At 37.8% G+C, this 26,604-nt stretch overlaps 1 protein-coding gene across 1 annotated transcript in view; it reads left to right on the top strand.

The window, feature by feature from the left end:
* Window positions 1-21,780, top strand: part of NSG2 (neuronal vesicle trafficking associated 2) — a 158,519-nt gene extending 136,739 nt beyond the window's left edge. Inside the window, exons 4-5 of the mRNA XM_053717142.1 lie at window positions 18,717-18,827; window positions 21,448-21,780. Of these exons, the coding sequence (XP_053573117.1) occupies window positions 18,717-18,827; window positions 21,448-21,639 (303 nt within the window). The 3' untranslated portion in view covers window positions 21,640-21,780. The remainder of the gene's footprint in view (window positions 1-18,716; window positions 18,828-21,447) is intronic.
* Window positions 21,781-26,604: the final 4,824 nt, after the last annotated feature.

The following is a 26,604-nucleotide window of genomic DNA, read 5'->3' on the forward strand; positions in this document are numbered from 1 at the left end:
GCTGGTTAAGTTACATCACTGGTGGCTATCTTTCAAATACATAGCTACTGCAGATCAATATTGTAGAACACTTAAGGTGCTGCATATACATTTGTTGCTATTAAATACACAAATAACAAATATATTTCTTAAAAATGTCCAGATTTAGGTACGGATGCAGTGTAACCTATGTGTACCGTTCTCTTTTTTTTGCTTCTGGAACCTCAAAAACTTTTAAGGCTGTGACACACTGCAAGCGATGCGGCGCGAGGCAAAGCAGCTGCTTTGCTCCGCGTCGCATCGCTTCTGAAGTTCAAATATTTCATCTCTGAGTGCTTAGCTACGCGACCTGACGCAGCAGAGTGTTCAGAGATGAAAAGGCAAGACACACTGAGCACGCACAGCTGCATCTACACGTTGCGCGTCGCTCTGCTTGCAGTGTGTCACAGCCTTTACAGAGATTTAAGGCTGTGACACACTGCAAGCGATGCGGTGCGAGGCAAAGCAGCTGCTTTGCTCCGCGTCGCATCGCTTCTGAAGTTCAAATATTTCATCTCTGAGCGCTTAGCTACGCGACCTGACGCAGCAGAGTGCTCAGAGATGAAAAGACAAGACACACTGAGCGCGCACAGCTGCATCTACACGCTGCGCGTCGCTCTGCTTGCAGTGTGTCACAGCCTTTACACAACATTTCAGGCACACTTTCTTGTTATAGAGCTGAAATATTTATTTGAAGCAATCTATATCACAAATTAGAGTCACAAGCAAATTTCTCTTGTAAGATGTATCGAGTCCACGGATTCATCCTTACTTGTGGGATTTTCTCCTTCCCTACAGGAAGTGGCAGAGAGAGCACCCACAGCAGAGCTGTCTATATAGCTCCTCCCTTATCTCCACCCCCCTTAACTGCTAGGAAGGTCAAAGAGCTATGTGGTGACTAAAATGTGGTGACTAAAATGTTCGTTTTTTATTTCTCAAGTAAAAGTTTATTATTTTAAATGGTACCGGTGTGTACTATTTACTCTCTGGCAGAAAAGGGATGAAGATTTCTGCAAGGAGGATGATGATCTTAGCACTTTGTAACTAAGATCCACTGCTGTTCTCACAAGGACTGAAGAGTACTGGAAAACTTCAGTTGGGAGAACGGTTTGCTGGCTAAGCTGCATATGAGGTATGTTCAGTCTATATTTTTCTAGACAGACTGTGTTAATTCTAGAAAAGGCTGGCAATATCCCCATGAGGGAAGGGTAAGCTGTATTCAGACACTTTGATAGGAATTTCAGCTTGCTTGAAGGGCTTATTAGTTACTGGTGACACTGTTTGGAAAAAACGTTTTGTTTATTGAGGGCAATTATAACGTTTTTTGAAGGGACTAAAAGGGTTATTGTGGCTTGTTTTTGAGTTTTATAACTCACATGGTTAATTAAGAGACACTCTGGTGTTTCTCTGATAGGCCTCAAAACATTGAGTGAGGTGGGAGGGGCCTATTTTCGCGGCTCAGTTGGGCAGTTTCCTTTCCTCTGAGACATCCAACTGCTTCTCCTGAAGTTCCTGCTGTGTTTGAGGGCTGTAAAAAAAGTTTTGTGCTGAAAGTCTTTTTTAACGGTTTTGACGTTTTTTTCAATCCGTTTTTGCTATTAAGGGGTTAATTGCTCAGCTGATTCAGCTATGGGGCACACCAGAATTGGATCTGATGGCGTCTCGTCAGAATGCCAAACTTCCTTGTTACGGGTCCAGGTCCCGGGATCCCAAAGCGGTTTTGATAGATGCTCTAGCAGTGCCTTGGTCCTTCAATCTGGCCTACGTATTTCCACCGCTTCCTCTCCTTCCACGTCTGGTTACCAGAATCAAGCAGGAGAGAGCTTCGGTGATTCTGATAGTACCTGCGTGGCCACGCAGGACTTGGTATGCAGACCTAGTGGGCATGTCCTCGGTTCCACCGTGGACCCTGCCAATGAGGCGGGACCTTCTAATTCAGGGTCCGTTCTCGCATCCAAATCTAGTTTCTCTGCGTCTGACTGCTTGGAGATTGAACGCCTAATTCTATATAAGCGTGGGTTCTCTGAATCATCATTGATACCCTGATTCAGGCTAGAAAGCCTGTCACCAGGAAGATCTATCATAAGATTTGGCGCAAATATCTTTATTGGTGTGAATCCAAAGGTTATTCGTGGAGTAAGATTAGGATTCCTAGAATATTGTCTTTTCTCCAAGAGGGTTTGGAGAAGGGATTATCAGCTAGTTCTCTTAAAGGGCATATATCTGCTTTGTCTATTCTTCTACACAAATGTCTGGCAGATGTCCCAGACGTTCAGACTTTTAGTCAGGCTTTGGTCAGAATTAAGCCTGTATTTAGGCCTGTTGCTCCGCCTTGGAGCCTAAACTTAGTTTTTAGAGTTCTTCAAGGGGTTCTGTTTGAACCTATGCATTCCATAGATATTAAGCTTCTATCTTGGAAAGTTTTGTTTTTAGTTGCTATCTCTTCGGCTCGAAGAGTTTCTGAGCTATCTGCTTTACAGTGTGATTCACCTTATCTTATTTTCCATGCAGATAAGGTGGTTTTGCGTACCAAACCTGGGTTTCTTCCTAAGGTTGTTTCTAATAAGAATATCAATCAAGAGATTGTTGTTCCTTCACTGTGTCCTAATCCTTCATCAAAGAAGGAACGTCTGTTGCACAATCTTGATGTGGTTCGTGCTTTAAAGTTCTACTTACAAGCAACCAAAGATTTCTGTCAAACATCTTCATTGTTTGTTGTTTATTCTTGAAAGCGGAGAGGCCAAAAGGCTATGGCTACCTCTCTTTCCTTTTGGCTGAAAAGCATCATCCGTTTGGCCTATGAGACTGCTGGAAAGCAGCCTCCTGAAAGAATTTCTGCTCATTCTGCTAGAGCTGTGGCTTCCACATGGGCTTTTAAAAATGAGGCTTCTGTTGAACAGATTTGTAAGGCGGCGACTTGGTCTTCGCTTCATACTTTTTCCAAATTTTACAAATTCAATACTTTTGCTTCATCGGAGGCTATTTTTGGGAGAAAGGTTCTACAAGCAGTGGTGCCTTCCGTTTAAGGTCCCTGTCTTGTCCCTCCCTTCATCCGTGTCCTAAAGCTTTGGTATTGGTATCCCACAAGTAAGGATGAATCCGTGGACTCAATACATCTTACAAGAGAAAACATAATTTATGCTTACCTGATAAATTTATTTAGAGTCCACGGCCCACCCTGTTTATTACGACAGGCATATATATATTTTTATTTTTAAAACTTTCAGTCACCACTGCACCCTATAATTTCTCCTTTTTCTTCCTAGCCTTCGGTCGAATGACTGGGGGGTGGAGCTAGGGGAGGAGCTATATAGACAGCTCTGCTGTGGGTGCTCTCTCTGCCACTTCCTGTAGGGAAGGAGAATATCCCACAAGTACATCACAAGAGAAATAAATTTATCAGGTAAGCATAAATTATGTTTTTTAAAATAATGCCCCCCAAAAGAATAATCCCTTAAATACAAGGGGAAATATATTTCCTTTACAATGTATGCTGCAGCTTAAGATTCAACATCAGTGAAACCCACTGGCAATAGTCATTGAGATCATTTAGTTTAATTACTATGTAGAGATCAAGGAAAATTAATTACTCAGTAGGTTTTATTGTACAGTCAGGATATGAAAGGGACAGTCAAGTAAAAAAGAAACTTTCATTATTTAAATAGGGCATGCAATTTTAAACAACTTTCCAATTTACTTTTATCACCAATTTTGCTTGTTCTATTGGTATTCTTAGTTGAAAGCTAAACCTAGGAGGTTCATAAACTAATGTCTTAGACCTTGAAGGACACCTCTAATCTGAAAGCATTTTGACAATTTTTCACCACTAGAGGGCGTTAATTCATGTGTTTCATATAGATAACATTGAGCTCATGCACGTGAAGCTCCTAGGAGTGAGCACTGATTGGCTAAAATGCAAGTCTGTCAAAAGAACTGAAATAAGGGGGCAGTTTGCAGAGGCATAGCTACAAGGTAATTACAGAGGTAAAACTTGTATTATTATAACTGTGTTGATTATGCAAAATTGGGGAATGGGTAATTAAGGGATTATCTATCTTTTAAAACAACAAAAATTCTGGTGTTGACTGTCCCTTTAACTATCATCTCCTGTCCACTCTTTTAACTGTAAACGTTTTTAGTATTTCATACTGGTAAATTATTAGAAATGTGTTCCATATGTGGGTAATACAATGTGCTATATAAAGGAACATTAACAAAAATACATTTCATTAATTCTGGTTTTGTTTTAATGTTAATATAGCATCAGTTTTGCCCACCCACATATTCCAAGAAATTCTGAATTGATTGAGTTGTATCTACAGATTTTATAATGCTAAATCTCTTCACTAATATTAGCTCTTATTAGTTTCTGTAATCAAGACGAAAAGATAAAAATGTACCTTTTTGTGTCATTATTAGGGTAAGACATAAACAAATCAACTTTACAGTTTGACAAAAAAAAAATTGTATTTCAAATATTAAATTAATTACTTATTGCAAACATGGACATGCAAACTGGAGTGTCTCATTAATTTTTTCTTTAATGATTTTGATTTTATTGCTCATAATGTTGAAAATGCATTTAAACATTATTTAAAAATATGTCAACACACAATAAACTGCATAGTATTGTTTGCTAATTTAGTTTTCACTGTGAGTTATTCCTGTGTCAGTGAAAAATTGTCTTGCTGTTCTTTACCGTGTGTGAGAGATCTGTATCTTCAGGTATCTTAAAACTTGTGATAGAAGAGGAACTGGGACAAAATAAAGGGGGTTCAATTTTGAATATTAATTGAAATGTAGACTACTATAGTCACATGACACTGAGTTTATTTCAAGACTAGTTTATCCTTCTGAAGAAGTATGTATGGTGCTTATGATGATAACTCTTGACCTCAGCTGGAAATTTTAAAACAAACTTCATTCATTTGGTTAGATCCTTGTTAGATCAGGTTAGATCTAGCATACAGGATGTGGTATTAACAATTATGTGAATTATTTGGATGGGGGCTAAGCCTTCATCAGCCCCCTTAGATCAGTTTAGATTATTGTGCCAATTTATCACAGCCTGAATGGGACAGTATACTGCGGAACTGCAGGGGGCGGCATTGCACAAGCAGTTCACCAGAAGTGCTTGTGCAATGTTAAATGCTGACAGCGTATGCTGTTGGCATTTAGTGATGCAGGGCGAGCATGATTTGCTATAGCGAATCATATCCGCCTGGGTTATGATAAATCAACCCTTAAGTGTTTAACTTTCAAAAGGTGGTATTAATAATCATGTAGTGGGACTTTCTATGTATTTGGTATGGGGTGCTAGCCCACCATAATAAAAAAAATGACAAAATGTTATATAATTTGATAGATAGATGTTAGATCAGGTATGGTCAGTCCATTGTTTTGTTAGACCTAATATAATTACAGAGATATTAGGTATTACATTGGGGGGACTAGCACTCCACTTAAAAATGCCAGACAAAAAATCTTTCAGGATAATAGATCTTTGTTAGATAGGATTAGATCAAATGTTTATTCTGTTAGATCTAACAGGTAAAAAGTAGGTACTAAGAAATATTTGGTGGGTGGCTAACCCAAAATCAGCCCCCTTAACAAATTAGATAAAAGGTATAATTAGTCAGTCGTTTTTTTAGATCTAACATAAATATTAGATATTAAAAAGGAGGGGGACTGACCCCCCAAAATCAAAATTTCAGACAGAAAAACATTTAGGATAAGAGACCTTTGTTACATCAGGTTAGATCACATGTTTATTATGTATAATAATAGGTGGTAATAGGTGGTAATAGGTGGTATTAACAGACATCCTAACTCTCCCTGAAGTTCAGGGAGTCTCCCTGATTGTAATAGCGGCTTCCTGATGCCAGCAAATGGAGTGCAATCTCCCTGAAACTCCAAGTACCATGATCCAATGTGGCCCAAATCCGTAAAAGTGTTTCTTTAAGGAGAGCCTTTAGTTGCTGGGACGTTATAGAACCCTCAAAGCCTGCACCAGTAACTAAAAAGCCCTCACTCATTCTAATAAAATAAAAAATAAAAATACTACCTTATATACTGCAAGTAATTAAACTTCGTATTCTAAAATATTTAAACATTCAACAAGCGTACAATCACTGGAAAATAGGTTTGTTGTATGTGGTTGCGCAATAAACCTACTTTTTTTTAATGTGACTTTAGTGGGAAGCGACTTTAATGATAAGTCTCTATCTTATTTAGGGTTTCAAGGAGTTCAATATATAACTGGGAGGGGGGGCGGTGGCGGCGAAGTAGTGGGTGAACCCACCTCCCTGAAAGGAGTTTTTGCAGGTTGGGATGTCTGTATTAATAATCATATATTTGGGGCCTTTATGTATTCAAATAAAGTGCCATCCCCTCTTAACAAACAATTGTACAAAGAGTTATGAAATTGAATAGATATGTGTTAGGTCACTTATGATTATTAATTTATTAGATATAACATTATTACAAAGATATTAGGTATTAATTTAGAGGGCTACCCCCCTATCAAAATTTCAGACAAGATTTAATCAGGCTAATAAACCTTTTTTTTATCAGGTTAGGTGTTTATAACATTAGATCTACTGTGAAAAACCTGTCCACCTGACATCACGGCCAGCAATATGCTGACTGCATTTAAAGGGACAGTCTACACCAGAATTTTTATTGTTTTAAAAGATAGATAATCCCGTTATTACCCATTCCCCAGTTTTGCATAACCAACACAGTTATAATAATATACTTTTAACCTCTGTTATTATCTTGTATCTAAGCCTCTGCAAACTGCCCCTTTATTTCAGTTCTTTTGACAGACTTGCAGTTTAGCCAATCAGTGCCTGCTCCCAGATAACTTCATGTGCACGAGCACAGTGTTATCTATATGAAATACGTGAACTAACACCCTCTAGTGGTGAAAAACTGTTAAAATGCATTCTGAAAAGAGGTGGCCTTCAAGGTCTAAGAAATTAGCATACGAACCTCCTAGGTTAAGCTTTCAACTAAGAATACCAAGAGAACAAAGCAAAATTGGTGATAAAAGTAAATTGGAAAATTGTTTAAAATTACATGCTCTATCTGAATCATGAAAGTTTATTTTGGCCTAGACTGTCCCTTTAATATTGCACCCCATAATGAATATATAGAGGCTCCCACAATATACCGTACTTATCAATAAGACCTTTTGCAATTTAGATCTTATGTAATAAATACTTGATTTAACCTGATCTATCAAAGTAGCCTAAATTATTTTGTGTCTGAAATTTTAGTATGGGGAGCAAATCAGGCTGAAGTGGGTTGGCACTAGTGATGTCGCGAACAGTTCGCCGGAGAACAGTTCCCGGCAAACATAGCTTGTTCGCGTTCGCCGCTGCGGGCGAACATATGCGATGTTCGATTCGCCCCCTATTCTTTATCATTGAGTAAACTTTGACCTTGTATCTCACAGCCTGATGACACATTTCAGCCAATCAGCAGCAGACACTCCCTCACAGACCCTCCCAGCTTCTGGGCAGCAGCCATTTTAGATTCATTACGATCTTGCTTTCTTAGTGAGAGGAGGTTTAGTGTTGCTGCTGCTGACATTATAGGGAAATAGATAGCTAGGCTAGTGTATTTAGTGTCCAGTACAGTCCTGAAGGACTCATCTAATCTCTGCTGTAAGGACAGCACCCCAAAAAGCCCTTTTTAGGGCTAGAACTTCAGTTTTTTTCAGTCTTTTGGTTAATTGCTCTGTGCCAGGCACCACTCATATCTGCTTAACAACAAAACTTTTAAATCATTTTGCTAGTGTAATCTAATTTAATTTTCTATCAGGCCTGTGTGTCAGGCTTACACAGCATATACTGTGGTTAATTGCTCTGTGCCAGCAGCCACCACTCATATCTGCTTAACATTATTGTAATTTTTTTTAAAAAAACCTTTGAAATCATTTTGCTAGTGTAATCTAATTTCATTTTCTATCAGGCCTATGTCTCAGGCTCACACAGCATATACTGTGGTTCATTGCTCTGTGCCAGCCACCACTCATATGTGCTTAACATTAGTGTAAATTTAAACCAAAAAACTTTTAATTCATTTTGCTAGTGTAATCTAATTTCATTTTCTATCAGGCCTGTGTGTCAGTCTCACACAGCATATACTGTGCTTAATTGCTGTGCCAGCCACCACTCATATCTGCTTAACATTATTGTAAATTTAAAAAAAAAACTTTTAAATCATTTTGCTAGTGTAATCTAATTTGATTTTCCATCAGGCCTGTGTGTCAGGCCCACATCATATAGTGTGATTACTAGCTCTTTTTTCCACCACTTATATCTGGTGTAACATTAGTGTAAAATTTTAATAAATTTTTTTTTTACATCAGTCCTCTTCTAGTGTTATTTAATGTTAGTTGCCAGGCCAGCCTGGCTGCCATTAGTGCCAGCCTGTGTGTCAGGCTGCCATCATATACTGTGCCTACTTCCATCCTCAGTGCCAGTCCACCACTCCTATCTGGTGTAACATTATTTTAAATTTTGTAAAAAAAATAATTTTACATCAGTCTTCTAGTGTTATTTAATTTTAGTTGCCAGGCCAGCCTGCCACTAGTGCCAGCCTGTGTGTCAGGCTGCCAGCACATACTGTGCCTACTTCTATCCTGAGTGCCATCACTCCTATCTGTTGTAACATTACTGTAATTTTTGTAAAAAAATTTTTTTTACATCAGTCTTCTATTGTTATTTAATTGCAGTTGCCTGTCTGCCAGCGTGTGTGCCAGGCCCACTTTCCAACTAGTGCCATCAATCATATTTGTTATTACAGTAGTGTAAATATTTAAAATAAAAACTTTTTTGACTGTGAATCATCAGTCTGCTAGTGCAATTGAATTGCAGTTGCCTGCCTGCCAGCGTGTGTGCCAGGCCCACTTGCCAACTAGTGCCACCAATCATATTTGTTATTACAGTAGTGTTAATATTTAAAATTAAAACTTTTTTGACTGTGAATCATCAGTCTGCTAGTGCAATTGAATTGCAGTTTCCTGCCTGCCAGCGTGTGTGCCAGGCCCACTTGCCAACAAGTGCCACCAATCATATTTGTTATTACAGTATTTTAAATATTTAAAAAAAAAACTTTTTTGACTGTGAAGCATCAGTCAGCTAGTGTAATCTAATTGCAGTTGCCTTCCTCCCAGTGTGTGTGCCAGGCCCACTTGCCAACTAGTGCCACCAATCATATTTGTTATAACAGTAGTGTAAAAATTACAAAAAAAAATATTTTTTGACTGTGAAAGATCAGTCTGCTAGTGTAATCTAATTGAAGTTTCCTGCCTGCCAGCGTGTGTGCCAGGCCCACTTGCTGCCAACTATTGCCACCAATCATATTTGTTATAACAGTTTTGAAAATATTTAAAATCAAAACTTTTTTGACTGTGAATCATCAGTCTGCTAGTGCAATTGAATTGCAGTTGCCTGCCTGCCAGCGTGTGTGCCAGGCCCACTTTCCAACTAGTGCCACCAATCATATTTGTTATAACAGTAGTGTAAATATTTAAAAAAAAAAAAATTTTGACTGTGAAACATCAGTCTGTTAGTGTAATCTAATTGAAGTTGCCTGCCTGCCAGCGTGTGTGCCAGGCCCACTTGCCAAGTTAGTGGCACCACTCATAACCCACGTTATTCCAAACAATTTAGGAATGTTAGGTGATTTAGGCCCTTTATGGCTTAAAACCAGACTCTGCATCAACTATGTAATTTTTCGTGGGAGTTTTGCCATGGATCCCCCTCCGGCATGCCAGAGTCCAGGTGTTAGTCCCCTTGAAACAACTTTTCCATCACTATTGTGGCCAGAAAGAGTCCCTGTGGGTTTTAAAATTCGCCTGCCCATTGAAGTCAATGGCGGTTCGCCGATTCGCAAACATTTGCGGAAGTTCGCCGTTCGCGAACGCAAAATTTTAGGTTTGCGACATCACTAGTTGGCACTCCTTAATCAATACATAGAAACTGATTATTAAGGCCAGCTTTTGTGTGTGATAAACACTTACTCTAAACTGATCTAGAAAATATCTATTAGCCTGAATGTTTTTTACTGAAATTTTAAAGTGAGGGCTAGCCCCCCAAATGTAATACCTATTGATGTTAGATCTAACAAAAAACTGAATGATTATATCTGGTCTAATAAATATCTATAAAATTCTATACCTCTTGTTGTCCAATTGTCTGTTATGAGAGGCTGGCACTCTATTTAAATACTATGATTATTAAAGGAACTTGATACACAAATGTTAAAGCACTTGAAAGTGCTGCATAATAGCTATAAAAATCTGACTAGAAAATAAAAAGGAAGACATTGTACCTCAAAATTTCCTCGGTAGCCAATGTCCCTAGTCCAGCTTGTCCCAGGACTTTAGACATGCCATGTTTACTATGAAATATCACAAGATTTCAGTGAAATCTCATAAGATCACAGTAAAGCAAAGTGTGAAATGGGCAGTGATGAAGCTGACTGGCTGTTTATTTATTTTGTTTTAACATGCAGCTGACAGCAACAGAAGGATTGCTTTAAACAAAGCAATTACTATTGTAAACTAAAAGATTTTTGAGGTAAAAGGTATTTACAGTTATGCTGCACCACATTCAAGAGATTTAGCATATTTATATTGTGTCTCTTTAATGCCACCTTTTACACCTAAGATTTAATATAATAAATATGTGATTGAACGTGATGTAACAAAGGTCTATTAGCCCAAATGCTTTTTTGCCTGGAATTTTTAATTGGGAGCCAGTCTCTTCTAATGTAATACCTAATATCTCTGTAATTATGTTAGATTTAAAAATAATAAATAGCTTTTCATCCAATTTTTGTTATGCACCCTCATATTGCGTATATATAGAAGCTCCCGCTAAAGGATTATTAATACCACTCTTTGATGTTCAATCTAACATAATAAACACTTGATCTAACCTGATCTGATAAAGATCTATTAACCTGAATGATTTTTGTCAGAACTTTTTATTTGGAGGGGGGGGGGCTGCTCCCCCATTTTATATGTAATATCTCTGTAATTATGTTAGCTAGCAAAAGAACTGACTGATCAAATCTGATCAAACAAATATCTATAAATTGAAATAACTTTTGTGAAGAGGGGCTCATGACGTGATAGCCCCCCTCCAAATAATTGTTAATACCAGCTTTTGCTCATTAGATCTAACATAATAAATACTTGATCTAACCAAGATCTATTAGCTTAAATAAAAAAAATGACTTATCATACCTCACGTTACAAATTTCTATCAAATTAAATAACTTTTTGTCTAATTTTTTGTTAAGGGGGACCGATGATGGGTTAGTCCCCTCCAAATAAATGTTAATACTGCTTCTTGCTAGATCTAATGTAATAAACACTTGATCTAACCTGATCTAACAAAGATCCATTAGACCCCCTAATTTAATACATAATATTTCTGTATTTACGTTAGATCTAACAAATCAACTAACTGATCATATCTGATTTAACAAATATTTTCATATTCAATATTTTTTTAACCAATTTTTTTTTAGGGGGAGGGGATGATGACAAACAACAATTGATCAAAGCTGATCTGACCAAATTAATTAAGTTTATTTTAAAATATTTATTTTAGGGGGTGTAAACCTGTCTGAGGTTAATTCTTGTAGTTCTAGTATTCTTCTTACTGAAGTATTACAAAAGGGTAGGCGATTTTCAATGTAATATGCTATAGGGAAACTTTCAGCCTTTTAATGGAGGTAAGGTCAAAGCATGCTGGAGGAAAAGCCACATAAAGGAAAAAACTGAGCTTTGTTGTAGCTTTCAGATGCTAGATGATCAATGACTCGTGAGCCCTTTGATTCATGATATTTCTGATATGAGCACCTTTGGTTACTACCGCTGGGTTTTTGAATGAAATAATCTCTCAAACATTTTAACACAAGTAGATGCTTTTCTTTCATCTTGTTTTCAAGATTATAATGGCTCACATATTTTGATGTGTAGAACATTAAGTATTTAATAATGTTGATCACTATTTTCATCTGTTTTCTACCACACTCCTGTTGGTTTAAAGACACTCATCTAATTTAGAGAGACAATATTGAGAATCTATACTTTTTTTGGGGGGGTTGGGGGTCATATGTATATGTTCTGCTAAAATAATCTGCCTTTTCCATAATGGCCATTTAAACATACATTTTATTATATATTATTTTAAAAAATAATAATAATAATTAGACCTTACCATATATTTAGATGGTGATAAAAAGTTGTGAGTTTTTTTTTACTTAAATTGCCAGTGAACTTATAGGGACTTGGAACCCAATTTTATTTCTTTCATGATTCAGACAGAGCATACATTTTTAAACTGTACAATTTACAGTAGTGAACACAAATTAAATTGAAGCTTGTAGATATTCTTGTAAAGAACATTCACAGAAGCCTGAGAATTGTGACCTCCATTGAATCTATATTTTCCACTTTCCATTAAGATACTGCCTTGAACAATGTGAATCATTATTAACGTAGACTGAAGTTATGTCATCTATCCTGGTAGGGTTTCTAGCAGAGTTTGATTTATGTACAAATATATATTACAATGAAAACTATACTTAGCTGTAGTTGTGTCATTGTATATCATAATGTATATGCTCTTATATAGTATGTATATACTTTGGGCTAGGTTACAAGTGGAGCGCTAATCTATTACAGGCCAGTAAACGGACAAATTCACCCATTTACTGGCACACAATAAATAACCGACCATTACAAGTGGCTGATTATTGCTACCGTGAGCTTGTGGTAAATTTTCCAAATGTCCCCCAATTGGCCCCAAATTTAAGAGCCTTTTTTAAAAATAAAAAACAAATGCATGAAGCAGTTTTTAGGGGTTTAAAGTGGAGGGTGTTGGGTGTTAAAAATAAATGGCACTGAAAAGTGCCCTTACATTGCGGTCTATAGGAAACTGTGTGTTCCCTGTAAATATATATGTATATGCTTATATACATATATATGTGTTAATATGTGTATATACACATATTAACACATAAATATATATGTATATAAGCATATACATATAAATTTAAGATCTGCTGCTCATTGTTGCGCTAGGTGTCTGATGGCATGAGAACGAGGCTCCCATTGGGGCCTATAGAAGCACACTCTCATGAGCGCAATACTTCCCTGAAATGTGAACGAGACCTAACTTGTAATACCAGGGCACATTTGCGTGCGCTGGTTTTACTAAGTGGAGTGCAAATATCGCCCTTGCGAAAGCGATAATTTGCGCTCCATTGGTAATCTGGCTCTATATGTACTGCATAAACATTTAGTGCCAAATTACAAGTGGTGCGCTATTTAGCACTTTCCCTTGAGCGTAAGCTTTTTGCATGCATCGGGTTGCATGTGCATTACAAGTTAAAAGGAAAAAGTTTGCACATGAGTGAAACCCGACAAGCAATAACCAAATTCCGTGAACACGTTAACATATCATCCCCGTATTTCGATTCGACCACAAAGTTACCAATAAGGTCCATCAGTTGATGGACATTTGTTATAGTGGAAGAAAGTATCTAAAATGCTACATAAAAAGAAATAGAAATGAATGTCAATGCAAATAAATGACCATATCAGTGACTTGTGACTATTGTAATACTTATGTTATGTGTTTAATTAATACATAGAAATGATTACTGTCTTACAAATATTTTGAGAATAATGTATCCCAATTTCTGTTAACAATTTTCTTAAATAATATTAAATTCTTGTAACTGCTTATGGTGAATTATATAACATGGTCTGTGAAAAGGCAAGGTTGATATGTTACTAAATTTTCATCTTCCATTAATAGTGAAATAACAAAGCCGTAACACTTTCAATATTTCTGTTTGTTTTAATTCACATAATAATTTTTTATTAATTGCATCCCCAAAGGAACCATTTTTAGTAATTTGGCGAGATTTATCAAATGCTGTGTGGACAGGGGCAGACATCTCCGCCTTGTCCGCCCGCCATTGCCGCTAATAGCCAGTAATAAGCTGCCCGCATTTATCATTGCACAAGATGCTGCTCCAAAACTACATTCACTGCTTCTTAAACTGAACCAATAGTCTGATAATCCTCTGTTTATGAATATATATATATATATATATATATATATATATATATATATATATATATATATTAAGTGGAGTGCCTTCTTCTGTTTTGGATTATAAAGTTTAAGCACACACTGGGTAGATTGTATTGTTTCACTGGACTATACTGTATATAATATATATATATATATATATACAGTATATATAAAATGATATTTATTTTTTGTTTGTGTCTGTGCATGAGATATACGTTAACTGTTAATTTAATGTCTAGATTCTCTGTTAACCTTTTTCTAGTTATGCACAATAAGTATGTATTGCCATTTCATATATTTTGCCAGATCCATGTACTATAGTGTTTATTTTGTACCAGTAATATAAGAAGTCTTGATCATGTCCATACTGCAAGATATCTTCTTTAGTTCTATTAAATACAACAGAATTTGATAAATCCTTTTTCAAAATTGATTTAATCAAAGTATGTCAATAAATGTGGGCAAGAAATTAGACTTCTGAATTGGGATTCAGACAAATGCAAAACATCAACAAATAATTCAGTTGAATTATTCATGTAGTTAAAACCATTACTCTAAAGCAGTGCTTTCCAAACTGCGTGTCGTCACACATTAGTGTGTCGGCAGCAGTGTGTAGGTGTGTCCCTGCTTCAACACACATTTTTTTGAATTTAAAATATTTTTTGGTTTCCGACTTTCTGCCTGCCTGCTACGCATATCACGTGGTTGACACCTAGTGGATCACATATTATCTCTTAACATATTGGCGCAGCTGAGCGGGAACTGAAACTATTCCCATTGGCGGCTTTGGCAGCACATTGGCTCCTGACTGCATGTGTAGTCAGTGAGTGGTACAGCAGTGTGTTTGCAGCGCTGGCAGTAGTCAGTCAGACTTGCAGATCTCTGAGCGGGGCAACTTATACGCTGAGCTGAAGTCAAAAGTCAAAGTGATTTGTTTTTTTGCAGCTAGTTCCCAGTAGTGCATTGCTGCTCCTGCTCTTGATATATGGATAGGAAGTGGAAGCTTAAAAATGCTTGATGATGAAATGTGAGTGTCTTTCTCTAATAGTCCACCAAATATTCAGAAACTGTGTTCATCACATCAACCTCATTTATCCCATTAAGATAGTAAGTAGCTATTGGTGTTATTAAACTTTTTTTCTTAATTCTTACATACTGTTACTTGTAAATACATTTCGTTATTATATCATTTATGTATGTGTCCGTATCTCAAACAAGTTAGTTTAACCTCCTGTTTGCTAGTACAACTGAATTACTGTGTTGCGAAATGATGTAGGTCTAAAAAGTGTGTCACCAACATGAAAAGTTTGAAAAGCTCTGCTCTAAAGGCAGGAACGTCTTTATATTTCTTTTAGATGACGTTATCGTTTTTTACTGTGTTTTTCTTCACTTTCCCCCTGTTCTCCCCATGGTTTAAACTGTACTAGTTATCCCCTACTGTATGTCCTTTTTACTGTGTTGATTATTGATGAGTTCCTTATTTCTTCAGACTGGGCTTCTGTTGTTAGTTAGACAATTTAAATGGACATTGTACTGTTAAATGAATGTGTTTCCAATGACAGGTTCGACCAGCTGCAGAATATAAAATGTATCAGAAATAACTCTTATATTTATTTTAGTATATGAAATAGTTGGGGGTTTTTCAAATTGAAAACACAACCCATAAAAATGGGCTGAGTTGCACAAAGACCAGACATTCTTACCTTATAATGTCTCTATACCCTCATGCCTCTTTATTTTATCTTTTTGTCTATATACAAAAGCTGATATTTTGTGCTGATTATGAAACACTTGCTAGTATAAAGAGAAATCACGCAAAATCTTTGCTTTTTTTTAAAGAATTATATTTAAATGTAGGTATCTCTATTTTATATACAGAACGCTGCATAATGAGATGAACAGCTCTCAAGCTAAAATGTGCCGTTATAACATATGTTTATGGTACTTTTGCCTTGAAGAGGCCTCTTAGATAATGTTGCCAGAGTGTAGACCTTTAGATCCTCAGGCCCTTAGAGAGACCAATTGAAAATGAACATTTTAGCAGCTTTCACTCCTTCCCTCCACTGGGCTGCTGCTGATTCTTGTTTACATAGCTTTTCTTAAGAGAATACAAAAGTATTCCTATTTTAAGCTATTATAAAGTAAAGTGTAAAACTGTGAATGTATTTGTAATAAAGACACAACAATTTGCTTTAATATAACTGATCCTCTGATGACACCTATTCAAATGAATTGTTGCATTTTTAAATGAGTTGGTGTTAGATTATAAAATTATTTAGTAGTAATTTATTGTGTCTACAAGAGGTAATTCTATATCTGCACATCTTTATTATTTATTCTCAAATATGGGTATTTTTATTCATTTTGGCCTAGATTTGTACTTTATCAAATATATACATATTGTAGTTTGGCGGTAGCCGTGAAAACCAGCGTTAGAGGCTCCTAACGCTGGTTTTAGGCTACCTCCGGTATTTGGAGTCACTCAAAAAAGGGTCTAACGCTCACTTTTCAGCCGCGACTTTTCCATACCGCAGATCCCCTTACGTCATTTGCGTATCCTATCTTTTCAATGGGATCTTTCTAACTCCGGTATTTAGAGTAGTGTCTGAAGTGAGCGTTATAAACCTAACGACAAAACTCCAGCCGCAGAAAAAAGTCAGTAGTTAAGAGCTTTCTGGGCTAACGCCGGTTCATAAAGCTCTTAACTACTGTACTCTAAAGTACACTAACACCCATAAACTACCTATGTACCCCTAAACCGAGGCCCCCCCACATCGCCGCCACTCGATTAAATTTTTTTAACCCCTAATCTGCCGACCGCCACCTACGTTATCCTTATGTACCCCTAATCTGCTGCCCTAACATCGCCGACCCCTATATTATATTTATTAACCCCTAACCTGCCCCCCACAACGTCGCAGCCAGCTACCTACAATAATTAACCCCTAATCTGCCGACCGCAAAGAGCCGCCACCTACATTATAGCTATGTACCCCTAATCTGCTGCCCCTAACACCGCCGACCCCTATATTATATTTATTAACCCCTAATCTGCCCCCCTCAACGTCGCCTCCACCTGCCTACACTTCTTAACCCCTAATCTGCCGAGCGGACCTGAGCGCTACTATAATAAAGTTATATCTGCTCGGCAGATTAGGGTTTAATAAGTGTAGGCAAGTGGAGGCGACGTAGAGGGGGGCAGATTAGGGGTTAATAAATATAATATAGGGGTCGGCGGTGTTAGGGGCAGCAGATTAGGGGTACATAGGGATAATGTAAGTAGCGGCGGTTTACGGAGCGGCAGATTAGGGGTTAATAATAATATGCAGGGGTCAGCAATAGCGGGGGCGGCAGAATAGGGGTTAATAAGTGTAAGGTTAGGGGTGTTTAGACTCGGGGTACATGTTAGAGTGTTAGGTGCAGACGTAGGAAGTGTTTCCCCATAGGAAACAATGGTGCTGCGTTAGGAGCTGAACGCGGCTTTTTTGCAGGTGTTTTTCAGCTCAAACAGCCCCATTGTTTCCTATGGGGGAATCGTGCACGAGCACGTTTTTGAGGCTGGCCGCGTCCGTAAGCAACTCTGGTATCGAGAGTTGCAGTTGCGTTAAATATGCTCTACGCTCCTTTTTTGGAGCCTAACGCAGCCTTTCTGTGGACTCTCAATACCAGAGTTATTTTTATGGTGCGGCCAGAAAAAAGCCAGCGTTAGCTACGCGGGTCGTTACCGACAAAACTCTAAAACTAGCCGTTTGTTTGGTATTTATTTTCAGTAAAGTATCAAAAATATATTTGTACAGGTCTTAAACAAAAGCAGTAAAGTGTCAAATCAAAACAAGTAATGTGATATTCTATTATGATAACATGCCAATAAAATATTATTTTTTCATGTATAATTGTATGTGTTTTAGAGAATGTGTTATATTTTTTTATCTTCATATAAGCACACACATGATTTTTGTTTATGGGTTTCTTTGATTAGTTTGTTTTGTGCTTCAAAATATCTTTATGTAATTACCATAAACGCACCACACATAGACAAAAGAAGGAAGTCACATGATTTTAAAGATTGGAGGGAGACTGTTTGACCACATCTGATCTCTTAATGGAAAGAGATGTAAGTATATTATTTTTCTAACAGCAGATGGGTTGAAAGCACAGCCCTCTTAAAATGCTTTTCATCCTTTGAAAACTATGAGATGCTCTGTGTAATTACATTTACTAAGCATTATCAAAAGGTCATTCAAAATATGATGTCAGATTCCAGGAACATCAGACTAAGCTTTTTAGATCCCATTGATGTTTAGGTATCATAGTGCCTCAGCAATACACTCCAAGAGGAAGCGGCTCATTCAGTTTTATTGATTGAGATTGATTGCAGTTATATATAGTATATATACACGGGACAGAGCAAGGCTTTGAAAACAACATATTATTTATTTTCTGAACAACCAATCTGATTTCATTTGGGAACATTAAATAAAATAGTGTTCGCCAATTGCATGTTTATCTTGGTTTTTTCTATGCCTCCCTTTCTCTGAGTCTCATAACATTTTTTTTTCTTTTCAGGTGACAATCTTAATAAGCCTGGCTCTTGCCTTTCTGGCATGCATAGTGTTCCTTGTGGTATATAAAGCCTTTACTTATGACCACAGCTGCCCAGATGGATTTGTGTATAAGGTAGGTTTTGAAGAACAGACAAATTAACAAAAGGTGTAAATACAGTATAATGCACGTTATCATAAAATGATATAGCCACAGCGGGGCTAGTGCTGGTGTGGACTGTTACTATTTCACTTTTTAAAAGTGATCCCCAAGTTCACTATTACCTGTATTTTGTACTCAACTTGTAACATCAAGGTAAATGCGTCCAACGCACTTTTCATTATAAGAAAGGTATGCTAATTTAATCACTCACAAGAAATAAGTATTTGGTTACATTTTTTTAGCCAACACCTTGTTATACCAAATTGAGTGCTACTGATTGTGCGAAGCTGGCGCAACATAACGCACAACATGTAATCAGCTATACTCGCCGTGCAAGTCTTTACTTTCTTTTATTAAAGAGACAGTCTAAACAGAATTTGTATTGTTTAAAAAGATAGCTAATCCCTTTATAACCTATTCCCTAGTTTTGCATAACTAACACAGTTATAGTAATACACTTTTTACCTTTGTGATTACCTTCGGCTAGATTACGAGTTGTGCGTTAGAGTAAAAAAGCAGCGTTAACAGGTCCTAACGCTGCTTTTTTACGCCCGCTGGTATTATGAGTCTTGCAGGTTTAGGGGCACCGCACAATTTTTTAGCCTTACCGCAAAACGACTTACGTAAACTTCATAAACCCTTTTTTCTATGGGACTTCCATAGCGCCGGTATTACGAGTCTGTCCTGGGAGGCCAAAAAGTGAGCGGTACACCCTACCCCGTCAAGAGTCCTAACGCATTTTAAAGTTAGTAGTTATGAGTTTTACACTACAACGCTGCAGCATAAAACTCATAACTAAAGTGCTAAAAAGTACACTAACACCCATAAACTACCTATTAACCCGTAAACCGAGGCCCTCCCGCATTGCAAACACTAAAATAAAATTATTAACCCCTAATCTGACGCTCCGGACACCATCGCCACCTACATTATATTTATGAAGCCCTAATCTGCTGCCCCCAACATCGCCGACACCTACATTATATTAATTTACCCCTAATCTACCTTCCCCAATGTCGCAGCAACCTACCTACATTTATTAACCCCTAATCTGCCGCCCCAACGTCGCCGCAACTAAAATAAACATAGTACCCCCTAAGTCTAAACCTAACCCTAGCACCCCCTAACTTAAATATAATTTAAATAAATCTAAAGAAAATTCCTATCATTAACTAAATTATTCCTATTTAAAACTAAAAACTTACCTATAAAATAAACCCTAAGATAGCTACAATATAACTAATAGTTACATTGTAGCTAGCTAAGGGTTTATTTTTATGTTACAGGCAAGTTTGTATTTATTTTAACTAGGTAGAATAGTTATTAAATAGTTATTAGCTATTTAATAACTAGCTAGCTAAAATAAATACAAAAGTACCTATAAAATAAAACCTAACCTAAGTTACACTAACACCTAACACTACACTATAATTAAATACATTAACTAAATTAAAAACAATTAAATCAATTAAATTAGCTAAAGTACAAAACCCCCCCACTAAATTACAGAAAATAATAAACAAATTACAAGATATTTAAACTAAGTAATTTTTAGTTAGATTTATCTAAATTATATTTAAGTTAGGGGGTGTTAGGGTTAAACTTAGATTTAGGGGTTAATAACTTTAATATAATGGCGGCGACATTGGGGAAGGCAGATTAGGGGTTAATAAATATAATGTAGGTGTCGGCGATGTCGGGGGCAGCAGATTAGGGGTTCATAAGTATAATGTAGGTTGCTGCGGTGTCCGGAGCGCAGATTAGGGGTTAGCAAGAATAATGCAGGTGTCGGCGCTGTCGGGGCGGCAGATTAGGGGTTAATAAGTGTAAGATTAGGGGTGTTTAGACTCGGGGTTCATGTTAGAGTGTTAGGTGTAGACATAAATTTTATTTCCCCATAGGAATCAATGGGGCTGTGTTACTGAGTTTTACGCTGCTTTTTGGCAGGTGTTAGACTTTTTCTCAGCCGGCTCTCCTTGTTGATGCCTATGGGAAAATCGTGCACGAGCACGTACGACCAGCTCACCGCTGACTTAAGCAACGCTGGTATTGAAGTGAAATAAGGAGCAAAATGTTGCTCAACGCTCACTTCTTGTCTTTTAACGCCGGGTTTCTGAAAACTCGTAATACCAGCGCTGTAGGTAAGTGAGTGGTGAGAGAAAACTGCTCGTTAGCACTGCACAGCTCATAACGCAAAACTCGTAATCTAGGTGCTTGTATCTAAGCTTCTGCAGACTGCCCCCTTATTTCAGTTCGTTTGACAGACTTGCAATTTAGCCAATCAGTGCTGACTCCTAGGTAACTCCACAGGCATGAGCACAATGTTATATATATGTATAGCACATATGAATTAGCGCCCTCTAGTTGTGAAAAAATTCAAATGCATTCAGATAAGAGGCGGCATTCAAGGGCTTAGAATTTAGCATATAAGACTACCTAGGTTTAACTTTCAACTAAGAATACCAAGAGAACAAAGCAAAATTTATTATACATGTAAATTGGAAAGTTGTTTGAAATGACATGCCCTATCTGTATCACGAAAGTTCATTTTGGACTAGACTGTCCCTTTAAGCTGTTATCTTCTCCATTGCAGCATAAGAGATGCATACCATCATCTTTGGATGCTTACTACTCAGCACAGGATTCCAACTCAAGAGGAAGGTTCTACACTGTTATCAGTCATTACAGCATGGCGAAACAAACAAGCTCACGATCTGTATCCCCCTGGCTTTCATCAGGATCCAGTAATCATGAAGCAAAGGCAAGCAAAACTGACGGCCACTAGAAAGTGAAATAAACCAAGGACAACCTGGTTTCCAGCGTCATGGGCACGGCTCGGTTGAGGTGCTTTATTGAAGATGCAAAGTTAAATAAGAAACTTGTTGGAGTCATAAAAACCCCCCCATTAAAAATCCTTTTTGTGTAATGTTTTTGTTAATTTTATCCAAATCACATTCTTGTAAAAAAAAAAAAAAAAAAAAAAAGGCATGTTTGGTGTTAACTTATGATTGATAAGAAAGAAGCAGATATATATATATATATATATATATATATATATATATATATATATATATATATATATATATATATATATACATACAGTATATATATATATATATATATATATATATATAAATAATTTGAGAATTTGTAAACCAAGATTGCTTCTTAATTGAGGTGCAACCAGATGTACGTGAGTAGGTTCAAATACAAATGCTGTTCTCTGTAATTTAGCACAGGTGTTATGGAACACAAAAAATTATATTGCAACATGAAAGGATTAAAGGAATCATAGATGGAAGTGCAGAGTTTATGGATAAATCTAAACAAGTTATTTGGACTGTGTTTCTTTGCGACATTTGGAGGTAACAATATTTTACTTTAGTTCAAATAAATCACTGTTACTAAAATTTAAATATCTTAACAGACAAGTAATATCGGCATAAGTGTTGCATGTTTATTGCACTTTCATTATTTTCTCTACTTCTTTACTGAAGTAGAAATATTGGTTTCTGATAATATAATTTTAATAAGTCTATGTAAGACGTATTTCTTAATAACTTTAAGAATCAAGCAATGCTTATGCAATTTCTAGACTTTTCTAAGACTGCATAAAAACTATAGTATTGTTGATAAAAGTAAAATATACCATATATCATTTAGATGGCTGCTATTGTGCTAGAAGATATTTAAAACTTAATTACATTTGAATTGGATTATTACTGCAGTTCTTACAAAATAGTATTATACAGTATATAGCATTAAATTACAAGTGAAATCGAAAAATCTTTGGCCTATAATTTGATGGATTATGGGAATAAAATCACAGAGATATTATTTGTTAGGCTTGCATGAAAGGAGATAAAATGGTTTGTCTGTATAAATTAAGGGGGTGTGTAGAAGAATGTTATGTATTCTAACATATTACAGTTTCCCAAAATGTGCTGTGCTACTATGTGTATACTCATTAACGTCAGCTGTGTGCTGTACCTACATTTTAGTGCCAAATTCTTTTTTGGGTTTTCTTCTTAAATGTCTCACCTGTAAATCCATTTTCACTTGAAATGTATACAACAATCCACTCAAATGTTAATACTTTTGTGCTGTGTTTGTCAGTAGCTAGCAGAGACTGGAGTATTTTGGTGTATTTCTTGCACTTTTCACTGATGGGAAAAATAAACCTGGATGTGTCTTAACAATGTACTAATTTGTCTTGTTAAATGAAAATAAAATAACGAAGAGCGCAAAAAAGTAAATTTAAATGACTAAGCCACTATTTGTTTTAGAAGCCTGGAAACTTGCTTTGTATTCTACTGTAGTAGTTCAGTTCCACAATCCCAATATATTTGTCAGCAATGTTTGTACCTTGATAGATAATTAGTCAGTACTATAACGTTTTAACAAAGAAAACAGCCAGGCTTGAGTCAATAATGCTTGTTTTAAAAAATTAGAGAGAAATGAGACTCCTTATTTCAAAGAAAGTATTTCCCTCTTTTGAATAAGTCCTGTCCCTCTAATGTAGTCCTCACTATGGCAACTGTGATCACATGCCCCTAAGGCAATGTTTGATAAGTGGATGGGTCTACTAACTTCAGTAAAAACACAAAGGGTTTTAAAGGGACATTATACACTCATTTTTTCTTTGCATAAATGTCTTGTAAATGATCTATTTATATAGCCCATAAAGTTTTTAAAAAAATGTATAGTTTTACTTATTTTTAAATAACATTGATCTGATTTTCAGACTCCTGACCAAGCCCCAAAGTTTTATGAGAATACCGTCATCTACCTTCTCCAGGTTGCTCCTGTTTGTGTAAAGGGTCTTTTGATATGCAAAAGAAGGGGGGGGGGTGTCTTATTTCCCACTTGCTGTGGGCTTTCCAGCAACCTTTTCAACAGAGCTAAACTGAGAACTTCTAAGTAAGTTGTTAAACCGTTTTATACTAGATTTTTATATCAGTATCTGTGCATCTTACTCTTTACTAGTCCTAAAGCCCGTTCACACTGGCCATTTTTTGCAGTACAGTGGTCCCACCCCTTGCGTTCTCTCCCTCCCACTCTCTTTTGCTTTCTCTCTCTCCCCACTCTCTTTTGCGCTCTCTCCCCCCCCCTCTTTTGAGCTCTCTCTCTCCCCCTCTCTTTTGTGCTCTCTCTTCCCCCCCTCTCTTTTGCACTCTCTCTCCCCCTCTTTTGCGCTCTCCCTCTCTATCTCCCCTCTCTCTCTATCTCCCCTCTCCCTCTCTCTCTCTCCATCTCCCCTCTCTCTCTCTCCGCCCCTCTCTCTCCCCCCTCTCTCTATCTCCCCTCTCTCTCTCTCTCTCTCTCCCCTCTCTCTCTCTCCCCTCTATCTCGCTCCCCTCTCTCTCCCCTCTCTCTCGCTCCCCTCTCTCTCTCCCCTCTTTCTCTCTCCCCTCTCTCTTTCTCTCTCCCCTCTCTCTTACTCTCTCCCTCTCTCTTTTTCTCTCCCCTCTCTCTCTCTTTCTCTCTCCCCTCTCTCTCTCTATCTCCCCTCTCTCTCTCTCTCTTTCCCCCCTCTCTCTCTCCCCTCTCTCAACCTCTCTCTCTCTCTCCCCCTCTCTCTCTCTCCCCTCTCTCTATCTCCCCCTCTGTCTCTCTCTCCCCTCTCTCTCTCCCCTCTCTCTCTCTCTCCCCCTCTGTCTCTCTCTCTCCCCTCTGTCTCTCTCTCTCCCCCCTCTCCCCTCTCTCTCTCCTTTTCTCTCCCTTCTCTCTCTCTCTCTCTCTCTCTCTCTCTCTTCACATCTCCCCTCTTTCTCTCTCCCCTCTCTCCATCTCCCCTCTCTCTCTCTCCCCTGTCTCTTTCCCCCCTCTTGATCTCTCTCTCCCCCCTCTCCCCTCTTTTGAGCTGTTTGAGCTCCTTTCACGGCCCTGCCCCCGGCCCCGCCCCTTCACGGGCCTGCACGCTAGACCACGCCCCTTCATGGGTCTTCATGCTAGGCCACGCCCCTTCACACTCTGTCATGCCCCCCGCACGCTCGGCCACGCCCACTTCTCACGGCAGTCGGCAGATCAGGTAGGGAATCCAAGGCCAGGTGTGTTTGTCCTCATGCTGTCTCTACTGCGCATGACAGCTTCAGACAAACACACTTGGCCTTTTATAGTATAGGATAGTAGTGTCTATTACATGCAGTTATATGAAAATGAGTGTATACTCTCCCTTTAAGTCCCAGTTTTTTGGGGAGTAGTGCTCCCTTCCAGTAGGGCCTCTTTGCCTTTATGATTGGTAGAGGATTTATATAATATATAAGTGAACAGAAGAGAAATCTAAATCAAATCAATATTTGGTGTTGACCACTCTATGAGGCCCATTTATCAAGCTCCAAATAGAGCTTGATGGCCCGTGTTTCTGGTGAGCCTGCGGGCTCGCCAGAAACAGCATTTATGAAGCAGTGGTCTAAAGACTGCTGCTCCATAACCCTGTCCGCCTGCTCAGAGCAGGCGGGCAGAGATTGCCGCAATTCAACCCGATCGAGTACGATCGGGTTGATTGACACCTCCCTGCTGGAGGTGTCAATCTGCAGGGGGCGGTGTTGCACCAGCTGCTCACAAGAGCTACTGGTGCAATGCTGAATACGGAGAGCATATTGCTTTCCACATTCAGCGAGGTTTGTCGGACCTGATCCGTACTGTCCGATCAGGTCCGACAGACCTTTGTTAAATAGGCCTCTATGCCTTAAAAACAGCATCAACCCTTCTAGGTACACTTGCACACTGTTTTTTAAGGAACTTGTAAGGTAGGTTGTTCCAAACATCTTAAAAAACAAAAAAAAAAAAGGTTAGTTTGGAAAGATGAATATTTCTTTCATAAAGGTGGTGAAAGTCCATGATCCATTATCCCTGGGAATTATACTCCTAACCACTAGGAGGAGGCAAACATTCAAAAACTCACAGAGCCCTTAAAAACCCTTTCTACCTTACTGGACACTACTCTTGTCTTTGCCTTCGCAGGAAGAAGGTGAAGAAAGAAGGTTCTCCAGGTGTTTATAAGAAGGGTTCTCAGACCGATTTGGGGCCCCGTTTCCTCCTCAGTGAGCTAAAGTCTGGACAAAGGGATGTCGTTGGAGTATGGGTAGTGGCACAAGAACACCGTATGAGAGTTATTCGCAGGCCTGCCACTGGTGTAGCAGGGACCAGTCCCTAGCCTTCTCCTGCTGGTTCAATGTTATATACTGTATATATATTTTCACCCTATGTAGGCCTTGAGTTGCGTTAAGTTTTTAATTTTTCACATTGGTTTATTTACGTGCATCATTTTTTTAATGTTGGTTTGTTTTCCAAATGTCAGTTTGTTTGTGTGTGTTAGTTTTTTTGCTCGTTGACTTGATACATGCATCATTTTATTCATGCCATGGTGTGATTATGCTCATCATTTTTTCACGCATTAATTATGTGTGCTTGCCAGGTTTTTAAAAAGCTTTGTTTTTTTCTCACGCTAAGTATTATGGGCATGTCTGTGTGATTGGCCTGTCATCGGGTATCGCTCATCCGATCTACTATGGATGATTAATGCTTCTAAAGCCTGCTTTAACCTCTGGGGAAGGGGTAAGACTCCACTGCTCTCAAGAGCTGTTTTTTTGGGTGTAAGGTTACTTTATTATCCTGCCTTTAATGTAATGTTTAATATAAAAAATATGTATATTGATTTCTTTCATTACTTGCCCGTTTATTCTATTATTATTCATTATGGAGCATACTATCCCCTCTTCTGTTAATATTTGTACCTCTCAGAAGT

This window comes from Bombina bombina, chromosome 6 (genome assembly GCF_027579735.1).
Source record: "Bombina bombina isolate aBomBom1 chromosome 6, aBomBom1.pri, whole genome shotgun sequence".
In the NCBI taxonomy this organism is placed as follows: domain Eukaryota; kingdom Metazoa; phylum Chordata; class Amphibia; order Anura; family Bombinatoridae; genus Bombina; species Bombina bombina.